Source organism: Silurus aristotelis, assembly GCF_946808225.1.
Source record: "Silurus aristotelis genome assembly, chromosome: 3".
Taxonomy (NCBI): domain Eukaryota; kingdom Metazoa; phylum Chordata; class Actinopteri; order Siluriformes; family Siluridae; genus Silurus; species Silurus aristotelis.
Window position 1 is genome coordinate 18,757,640 of NC_139576.1, and position 11,299 is coordinate 18,768,938.

Here is an 11,299-nt window from a genome sequence, read left to right on the forward strand (position 1 = left end):
TCACCCATGAACTCAGATTTTACTACAATAGTTAAGCTCTTTAGTTCTGACAGCAAAGCTGCTGTGTGATATTTAACATGAATTTGCAATATTAACCTCAGCAGTTCACTGATGCACATCAACTATACAGCCAACATCTGTAAATGATTATCGTTTAGACATGAACTACTCACAATTCTTTAGCATTGTACTCTAACATGCTCATATGGTTCTATTTTTGGCTAATGGATAAAATGCATTTCCTGTGGAAATATTACAGTTGCCGCAAAAGATTGGAGGCACAGACTACAATCATACTTTCTTTTACTTGGCAGGAATGTCAACTGTAACACGTTAGTAAAAACACGTGATTCTTCGAGGAAAGAAAGTCATTATGCTGTCTAACGCTCCAAATAGGACACGCCATTGCAAATAGGGCGGGGTGAGCAAAATTACTAAAGTCACATAAAATGAGGTAACTGAAGATGCACCCAAATAGCCTGCGCTCAAATTGCAAGTGCTCCTGTTCATCAGTTCATACAATGCATCGAGAGAAACTGGGCCAAGAATCAAGCCAAGGTAAGCCAAACTGAAACACAATGCAGCGTAGCAGAGCAGTGGTTCTAACAGAAGAGATTTTAAACGCATTAAAAATGCAACATAAAACTTTTACTATAGGATTGAATCAGCACTTTGTTGGAAATAATTAAAGAACCACTACATGTGGTGAGCGTGACAAAACTGAGATTTAAGCTCAGTTTTGATTTGACCAAGCTGCCAGTCGGAAACTGTTAGTATCCAAGGCCCACACACAAACACAGAACTTTTGGTGTAAGCAGCACAAAACCTGGACCCCTGAGCAATGGAAAAATGGAATATGGTCTGATGACATGACTTTCACCAATTTTCCTGCTTTCAGATGTGTTTACATTTCAAGAAAACCAAATCCACAATGTTAGTTGCAAACTGTTTAACATGTTGGGGAATGTGAAATTCTATTGATATTCATCTTTTGGAAGGCATTAGCTCAAGGAATGATTTAAATTGTGCATATTGCACCATCTTTACTGTATGTTTTGGAGGAGACTGCAGAGCACATGCTTCATCCATCAAAGAACTGGAGGTGTTTCTTCTTAATGGAAAAGCTAATAATGCTGTAGGCGTGATAAAGGCGATGAGTGACCCCGTTTCTTATAAAGTACTTAGTATGTTGTTAGATGTTTCCATTACTCTGTCCAACCCCATGGTTTCTTTCGAATGACTTCATCATGTCTCATCATTTAACTAAAGGCAACTGAACTGCCATTAATGCAGCACCATTGCAACACCTGCTTAATCATTCTACCCAACACCAACACAATGAGAGACATCCTGCACGCCTCTAATTCAGCATCATTCAGGAAGCGGGGCGTTATTCACACTGCAAGGAAAAATGGGCTGAAACAGAATGAACACCCAAAAATAAAACTGACTGATTTTTTTCCCCACTTCTGATTTGTTGCCTTTTATGTTTGGGACTGTATGTACAGCATGTTTAAAAAAAAAAAAAAGTGTCAGTGTGTTTCTCATGTGTCGTTGTGTTTCTCCCAGGCATTCGCATTCATTCATTCTTTAGTTACTGTATTATGCTGCTCAGAGGTGGAGGTGGATCTGAATGCCTATTTCAGGAACACCTATTCCATGCCCAAGGCAGGGACGTACCCAGTGCATCACATTCATTCTTTACAATTACAATATTACCATTTCTGTCAGCACCTTTAAAATAGAGTAAGACAAGACAGGCAATTGGGTTACACTTCTCAAATAGTACTTTCAACATAAAAAAAAATAATAAAAGCTAAAATGCAAATTTTGTACTTTGATCAGTAATTGTTTAATCCTTTCAGGGTCACAGGGAATCCAAAACCTATATTGGGAACACTGGACACCTAGCCAGAATACACCCTAAATGAGATGCCATTTCTCTCTCACACACACACACACACACACACACACACACACACACACACACACACACACACACACACACACACATTTACATCTTACACAATTACATCCTGGATCAAATGGTGGTTTATCACAAGAAAAGAGATTTCAGTAAATCACTGAACACTGAGTTTTACAGTGTGAACGAAGCCTTAATGATAGGGAATAAACTGGCAATCAAAATTACTGTGCACTCAAATCATACTCTCAGGACCCTTATTCATGGGGTACTACCATTGTTTTATTGTAGTGTATTGTTCACCTGATAATGATATAATTTACCTTTAAAAGATTTTGTTACAAAACTGGACCCATTTTAGAGTTACATTTTGAAAGTTCACTCTGTACATTAATAAATCAAATGAGAGGTGTACTATGGATGGAGACATGGAAAGAACAGCTCAGTGGCTTTTTATTTCTCAGACTCTGGCTACAACAAAAGCCAAAATATCAGTGCTGGTTACTGTATATATTAGAAAATACTAATACAAAAACCTATAATAAAGGCATTATCATTTGCATTAATAGTAATGAACAGCATTTAATATTGCATCTGTAGACTCAAAAAAGTACTGAATTGTTCCAGTGTCCATGGGATGGTGTTCCTTCAGAGATGTGCACCTTATACCTTCAGTGTGTATCTTTCTTGTCTCTTGTATGCTCAAGGGGGAATCTGTTGTACTTTTGGTATGTTTTACGTGCAGTAAAGTCTACCATGTAAATATACATCAGTGGACTTTGAAATCGCCTGTAGTTACACTATATATATATCGTCATGTAGTTCAGGTACAGAAGGTGTACTCTTGTGAGAATTTTGTGTGAATTTTTTTGTGTAAATATCCATGAGAGAGTCACCGAGGTTGTAAACGTACTGTGCAGCTCCCGAGTCCGCTGGTATCTGATTGGCTGAGTGTGGGAACAGCCGCGCGGCGGCTTTGCCCACCCACCGTTTATATAGCAATCCGCGCACATTAGCGACTTCCTGCACCGAGGAGGCTATTAGAAGCGCGCGCTCATGGCAGCTAATGATTATCGCGGTTACCTGCGGAACCATATGGACATGGAGCAAGGGGGCTCACGCTTCCAGCCGCCGACTCAGAGCACCCACAGGCCGCTGATTTTCGGCACGCTGGCCGTCATGGGACTGCTGCAGGTCGCGTCCAGTGTCACAATTCTGCTGCACTTGACCGGTTATCTGCGCGAGGTGAGTCGAGCCGCACTTTCTCTGCGTATCACCCCATCACGAGCCCGGCCATGGCGCGCTTCAGATCGCTGCAACTCTGTCGACCTTGAAGTTGCGTGACTTTTTTCCCCCCTTTCTTTATCTAAAAACTTTCAGGAAAGGCTGAGGCGATTGCACAACATTTGGTGTTGTCGTATGTGTGTGTGCAGGACGTTTCTCACCGTGCGCGTGTTTGCGTGTGTGCATTTCTAGGTCGCGCGGTTTCGTTTCTACCTGCGTGTCCTGTGCTGTGAATCGCAGTGACTCTGTGCAGAACACAACTGGAAATGGCGGTTGACGCTTATCTCAGTCTGTATGTTTCGCTTAGAGCTTTTCTTCTTTTTTTTCTTTCTATCTTTTTTTTTTTTTTTTTTAACATCATCTTCAGGCAACGTGTTCGCCCCGTTCGAGTTCTCCGAAAAGAGCGCGAGCAGCATGTCGTGTCGCCTCCCTGGTTTGTGCTGTTGGCACGCGCGCTGTGAGCACGAGCTTGATTTTCCGACTCGATAATCGCGTTTGCCGCTGTATTGGCGGTGCCGCTCCTTGCGCGAGCTCACACCTCGGAACTGTTCAAAGCTTTCATGCAACTTTAGAAAAAAAAGCCAGAAGAAGTCTGTGCGTCTGTGATTTCTCAAGCATGGAGGCTGCTGTGCTTTCACGGTGCTAAAGGATGCCTGTGTGGGAGAGGAAAAGGTTGGGAAATCACCTTTTCTAAAAACAATGACACATGAAAGAAAACGGGAGAGAGAGAGAAAAAATGCATTTCATGGTGGAGGATGTCTTATAAAGATCTGTGCATAAATCTGGACCTAACAAGTCCTTTATATATGTTGTATGTGCTTTCCATCCCTAAACAAACAATCAAAAACAAACATGCACAACATCATCTCAGTTCTTAGCATTTCAGGTCCCAGCTCCCTATTCATATATGCATATTTACACACACACACACACACACACACACACACACACACACACACACACACACACACACGCACACTCGCACACTCTCCCTCACACAAACATGGGCAGGCCTATCACATGTTATAAATCTTAATCAAGACCAGCTTCCCCCTGTTTATGAGTCTTTACTGTCAATCTATTGTTGGGAGGTATTGGTTGGAATAGTGCTGTATGAGTGTGTGAGAAGCGTTTTATTGTCCTGGGGGGAGAGCCCAAGTAACAGACAGAAGATAAATTTCAGTTGTACTTGGCACACACTTCGGATTGCCTTTGGAAAATGGATGCAGGAACAAATTCAGATGAAAATTGCTGATTATTTTATTTTCTCTGGCTGATATTTTTTAGTTACTGCTTCTCCACTTTTTTTCCCCGTGTTACTTGAAAAAACGGCCGTCTTGACACAAGAGGATAATGAATGTAATTCAATACTAATTCTCACACATCCCACTCAACCTGCATGCGGCATACAATGAGTCATGGACACTCTCACCTGCTTTGGCTCGTATAGTTTTAATCACAGCCATTACCATGTACCCAGGTGTTCATATGATTTTGCAGTCAGTCGTTTTGCCTTCCTAGAATAGACTGAAATAACCCCTAACCTCTGCTTAGATAAAAAAGTTTTTGGTCATCTAATCTCTTCTAGGAAACATCGACACATCTGTCTCAGGTTTGCCCTCTGAACAAAATGTGTGTTTTTTTTTAGAAGTTCATACAAATGACAAAGCATGCAAGCCCACCGTATTAAGCACATTTTACAAGCCATTTTACCAGCACATGATTGAATGCAGAAGCAGGACTGAATTATGTTTGTTGTTTTGCAGGTTGACCTTTCTTCAGCTCAGCCTATAGAGGTGAGTGACTGCGTGTGATTTTACTGATGTTTTACTGATTACGCCACAGAAGAGTTACTCCTTGCACAAAAGGGGTTCTTATCTTTATTTGCAAGTATGCAGCTTTGGTGTCAACTTCTGTTCAGCTTGCTAAAAATGAGTCATTTCCATGAACTACTAGTGCTCTTACATTCCACGCAAACAAAAAATGGTGATATATATATATATTGGTATTTAGCTTGGTAGATCTGATGCTCGTCTTTCCTTGACGTCCAAGATATTCTCACTGCTCTCGTACAGGCTTGGAGCCACTGTTTTCTTATAATTTGTTTAAAGCAGTAGATAAACATTGAGCTACATACCGCAGCTGCTGTAAAACATTTCCTTAACTGTGGTGGTTGGGGCTGCCTGTGTAAAGGTCAAGCCAAAGAGCTTGGGCCTGCTGTCTGTCAGGATAACTACTGCGAGGAATGAACACTCATGTCATCGGCTTCATCGCCGAGATTTAATACAAGGAGGCAGGTTTACATAACCTGGGGCTGGTTTATACACAGAAAATATGAGGTGCTCTCCTTGCTGATGCGTCCAATTCCTTCTCAGTGGCGCAATGATGGAAGAGAAATGTAATGCTTTGCATGTAGCTTTGTTAATGGCCTCATAATGTAACACTAATTACTAGCATAAGAGTGCAGGTGCAGCATGGGGTTACATGGGACCCATGTCAAAAATGTTAGAGGTCTTTATTTTGCAGCTCCTATTTATGACACTGTCGATAAAACTTAGTAGGCACTTAGTAAGACTGCCTTGAACCACCCACACTGCCTGGGAATAATAGTGAATTATCTCATTATGTTTATAAGCATTTGAGCAATGAGTTCTTGGTCATGCTCTTTCACTACGAACCGCCGTGTGACAGTTTGCATAGCCGCAGATATTTCTTCTAAGAAAAACGCTAAAAAGCTAGTGCTGAAATCTGCGATGTCTCTCGTTCTGTTTTTTATTTCTCAAGTGCGGTACAAAGTTGTATATACTGGCCTACACTTTGTTTGTGGTCCGCCCAAACCCTTATGTTTGTAGCTGAATAGGGTCCAGAACACTGGATAGAAAACAGTTAATCAAAGCTTTTAGTCACAATTGTAGCTGTTGTCTTGATTGTGGAATGATTGCTATAAAAAAAAAAACTTTGCGAACAACATAGTATTGTATTTCAGAAACAGTTGTCACATTTGAGCACAGCAGTCATGACTGAGCTTTAGTTCCGTAGCTGTTGGTTTTGATGCAGCTTTTCCAAACGTCATTAACTGGCCTTTCACTTCATAAACAGCAAATTGGCTGTAATTATGTATTGTAATTCTGCATCATTTTAACACTCTGCAACCATCAACACCATTAAATGATATACTGTGCTAAAATCTGGATTATTTCATGTCAGGTCAGTTTTAGTGCAGTACCATGCCTTTCCCATAGGTTTCACTGGAAACACTCAGTTTCTCTCAGAACTTACACTGGAACGCGTTTTATTTAAAAATGAAAGTATGAATACAGGGAAACGTTTTTTTTTTTTTTTTTTTTGTTTGTTTTTTGTTTTCATGTTTGTCATTTGTTCTTAACACACACTAAAATAAAACATTAATTATAATATTCTTAAGAAAACAACATGAGATTTTGATGATATAGTAATCATAAAACTAGAACAATGTTTTTAAAATTCATGAATCTATGCACACATTTCTGTTTGGACAGAGCTGACTAGAAGTACTGCATTTTTAAAGGCTACTGCCATTAATCATTTAATGAAACAATGGCATCAGCATATTTCAAATACATTTTAATAATAAATATTTTTAAATTGGAGACCCTGGAAAACCCTGTTGTTTGTTTTTTTATTGACCATGTCCTCTGCCTTTACTGTCACCATCATTTTATTTTATTTCTTTCTAGTAATCCATTTTAGCAGTACAGCATGCACATCTGGTCTATCTTAAATCTACCCACATAATGCTTATAAATTTTAGAATGAATTTGAAATATTTAAAACAACCTATATAATAAAAATAAAAAATAAAAAACTCTATATTGATTTCCATGTATTTAAAATTGAAAAATCAAATGTAATATACAGGTAGCCAAAGCAGTAAAGTAAACTCAAGAAAAGTCTTAAAAGTCTTTCTTGAGTTTCCTATTAATTTTTTGTTCACTGAGGTGAAGGTGCAGTATTGTTAACCAAATGATTCCAGCATTTCTCAGGTGAAGTTCCTTGTTTACAGTGAGTGCATGTGACTGTGAACTTTGGCTGTTTGCCAAACATCCAAGCCAAAAAACTGTAGCATTCCTTAGTTAATCACCCTTGAGAGTTTTTAAAGTTAAAGGAATGTGCCATCTCTATCTCATCTGTATCACGTGATGATATAATGCATATTTCATCCCTGTCCTGAGAAAAAGAAAAAAAAACAAGAAAACCTGTTTAGTCGAAACTTGCTTATAATTGAAGCCCAGGGCAGATGATGAATTGCATAAGTAGACATTAAACGTATAGTGAAATTAGAGCACTAGAACCATTTTAGCATTAAAAAGTAAGTACAGTTAGTCGTTTTTAGGTTATCCAGTTTATGGTTGTTTATGCAGAAACCAATGTATTTTAAATTTTCAGCTTCATTGTTTGCTAAAGAATAGCCACAAATTCACAGTAATCGCACATAGACAACAGATGATCTTGATAGTGGATTGTGTATTAAAACAAATTTTCAAGATGGTATACATTTTAGTCTAAACTTTACACTCAGCTCAGCTTTCTTTTATCTCTCCCTGCATCTCTTGTTTAATAAACTCATCCATGTGGAAAATCTCAACATTGTTTCCATATTTGTAAAGGCAAAGGTGCAAAATTAGCTGTTTTCCATGGAAAACAAAAAGCACGCTCTGTGTTTTCACTTGCGCTTTGGTTGCAATTTGACATTTGTTTTCTCCGAGAGACATCATAACAAAGACCAGAGCCAGTCTCATTAAGACGCACTGTTACAGGAAATTAATCCAAGTCAGTCGCAAGCCAAATGGGGCCACATAATATCCTCTTTCATCACACAACACGTGCTGCTTTAGCTAAAGAGCCATTTAGACCATGACCTTTGTATATACTTAGTGTTAACATTTTTGCAAATGTCCTATGCATCTAGTTTTTCTGGTTGCAGAAATCAATGAATTGAGTATAACTGAGAGAAATTGGACACTTGATTAATTATATTATTTCTTTAAGTATTAGCATGATTAAATTTTGTGGTGAAAAAGCATTTAGGTTTACAGTACTTAGTAGCTCGTACTTTAGTATTACAGTAACATCAGTAGAGACTTTAATTGAATAGTAATTCCAGTGAAATGATTGTAAAGTAGAATGGTCTTAATAAAAGAATAACGCCGCCATAATTGAAAAAGTATTTCTCATTATTTGCCACCTTAATTTCCACAAAATATTCTATGATCTGGGTTAATAAATGTGCCAAATTATGGCACATATATATGACAGCGCATGGATTTAGTTTTATTATGTAATTTACATGTTAACGTTTTAGCATAATATCTTAACCATCAATCAGTATAAACTTATACACAGTTGGGAATGTGTTCACTGATTCTTGGGATTCCATTTAAAGATTATTTCTGCTGAACCTTTAATAATGGCTTTTGTTTAATGATTGTTCTATCAGCTCTATGTCTTAATAACAGTTCTTTGACTCAAGCACATGTTTATGAAAGCTATGAACAGGTCATATTGTTCCTCTTTTCTTACCAAGTTCCATACCTTTTTTCTGCCCTTATTTAGGAAGTTCATTCTGAACCTATAATTGCTGAACCATTCAAAGAGATCAAGAAAAAGGAAAGATCCAGAAAAAAAGATCCAACCCCCATAGCGCACCTTTCTGTCAAGACTCCCATGGATTTTGCAAGCAGTAAGCAAAAGCTACTATTCTGTTCAATCCAAACATTTGAATTTACATTGATGTTTTCATTTTAATTTGATTTGTTCCTAAATTGAATTTACAGCCGACCCCAATGTTTTGACCACTGTCCACTGGAACCAGTTTCACGGCACTCTGAAAAAGGTCAAATACCACGATGGACGATTTGTGATGGAGGAACAAGGATTGTACTACATGTATGCCAAGACCTGTTTTCGGTACGCCCCTGATCATGCCTCAAAGAAGCAGGATGTTAGCAACGTCCAACTGATTCAGTATATTTTTCACGAGAGTCACACCCAGACAAAACTCAAACCTGTGCTGCTTTCAAAGAGCGGTGCTACGTTTAATTTTAGTGATCCGAAGTATAACATGTACTGTGTGCAACAGGGGAGAAGTGTCCGGTTGAAACAAAGCGACGGCCTTTTTGTCAACGTGTCCAATTCATGGCTGTTGGATCCAGAGCCAGAGGGGACTTACTTTGGTGTTTTTAAATTGAGCACCTGACTTTTGTTTTTATTTTTGCTACTGAACTGGTTTATGCACATTTTACAACCTTATGAACAATATCAACATGACCAAGAACCACTGAGCACTTATATTTTAGATCACTGACTTCTGACTTTTTTTTTTCAATATTGATTTATATTGTACATCATTAAGGGCACATCAGAATTCTTACTGTTCATTTTGTTCTAAAAGTTTTGGCATGTTAACATTAACTGCCACAGTCGGATAAGACAGCATTTCTACTTCACTATGGACTTCACTTGCTCTCTATACTTTTGGACAACCTTGCAGTAACAAACTGAGGCAAGCTCTGTTTGTTTGTGAGTGTTAAATTTAAGATGTATGACACCTGCTAATTACCCAGGGTCGTTACAAGCTCAAGGGTTTGCTGTAAGTAACGGTCAGATTTTGGCACTGCTACAGCAGCAAGAGGTGGTCACTTGTGGAAATGTTTTTGTTCCAGTTTCGTGACACTCTTTACTGGGTTTATTTTTGTATACTAATAACCAACCTTTCAAGAGTTAAAACAGGTATATTAAGCAGGTAAAATGCATATGCAGTACAGTCCTCTCTGATCTGCAAACCACTGTTTAAAACTTTCAACTTAAATTTTAGTCATGGTTTAGCAAGCTGAAGTCCTCGAGCAGATTTGGCACTGATCTCCCAATTTAATGCAACTTTAGAAGATTAACAAAAAGCCTGTCAAAGGTCTGCATCATGCTAACCTGGATATATTAATGGGAATTTTCTTTTAGGTTATACGAAATTTCTTTGAGAAAACAAAAGAATATCAAAGATAGCTGGACTGTCTTTTAGTCATTGTGAGAGCTAAATAGATCAACATGAATACAGTGAACCAAACTGAGTTTGGTACATGCTAATTTAAAGAGTTGTTTTTCATTTTACTTCTTTAGGAGAAAATGAGAAAATGCACTAAATGTATTTATTTATTTTTATGATGAAAAAGATGAACATTTGTAAAATGTTCTGTCTTATTCTTAAACTCTTGTACAGTGTGTATGTCTTCCTAAGCTCAATTCTTTACACAGGTTTTGGATGACACGCATTGACTGTTGGTCAGTTGTAGATGCGCTTTTTTTCTGCAAATGATGGAAGCACAGGGCTTCTTTTAAACTTTATTTCGAGTGGTTTCTCAATAAAGAAACTTTGTATTTATGTATCTTGTATTTGACAATTCTGTGCACAAACTCTCATTCAAAGCAGCATTGATTTAACATCCATTTTGAATTTCAAACTTAAAATTTTAAGGATTTTTTCATATCAAATGTTTTGTTTAATAGTATTGTTTATTTATATCTTTCTAACTAATAAAATACTTTTCTAAATATGCTAAACAATTTGTTTTTCTGGTTTTGCTTTGAGTTAAAAGCTAATTTGTGGAAATATGCTGCTTAACTTTTGTTTTACAGGAATAGCATGTCATTCAGCAAACAATGGCATACACTGGAATTCAGTGAGTTCTCCAGTACATGAGGGTGATTGATTTTAATGTCTTGTAAATGAGAGTAATTGCTTGGTCTATAAGCAATGTTCCTACTTTACTTCCATCTAACTATATCAAAATTATCATGTGAGACCATGTCCATGAAGAGACCTTGTCCAAGTAAGGTGAAGTCAAGTCGTTGACAAAGGTCTTTCATGCCTACAAAGCACTAAGTGCATTGTTTTCTCAAGCTGTTACACTCATTTTCCCCTGTGCTTTTTATATTTAAAAGAAATGTGTCATATAGGTAATAAAACCCAGCTGTTTAAAGCTAATAAAACTGATTTACTATCCTAAGTACATCCAGGAAGGCAGCTGATGCTTTCCATATTTCTCTGATAGATTTCAG

The 11,299-nt window shown here is 37.8% G+C and overlaps 1 protein-coding gene across 1 annotated transcript; it reads left to right on the plus strand.

Annotated features, from left to right (window-relative positions):
• The first annotated feature begins 2,845 nt into the window (after window positions 1-2,845).
• On the plus strand, window positions 2,846-10,798 carry tnfsf11 (TNF superfamily member 11). The gene is made up of 4 exons (XM_083536530.1): window positions 2,846-3,169; window positions 4,975-5,004; window positions 8,801-8,927; window positions 9,022-10,798. The coding sequence occupies exons 1-4, from the start codon at window positions 2,981-2,983 to the stop codon at window positions 9,441-9,443; spliced, it is 768 nt and encodes a 255-aa protein (XP_083392656.1). The 5' UTR covers window positions 2,846-2,980; the 3' UTR covers window positions 9,444-10,798.
• Window positions 10,799-11,299: the final 501 nt, after the last annotated feature.

Excerpts from the sequence above, each read along its gene's own strand:
- tnfsf11 (XM_083536530.1), top strand. The coding sequence starts at position 2,981 with ATGGCAGCTAATGATTATCGCGGTTACCTGCGGAACCATATGGACATG. Across the intron at positions 5,005-8,800 it reads CTTCAGCTCAGCCTATAGAG|GAAGTTCATTCTGAACCTAT; the intron begins GTGAGTGACTGC and ends GCCCTTATTTAG. Across the intron at positions 8,928-9,021 it reads TCCCATGGATTTTGCAAGCA|CCGACCCCAATGTTTTGACC; the intron begins GTAAGCAAAAGC and ends TTGAATTTACAG.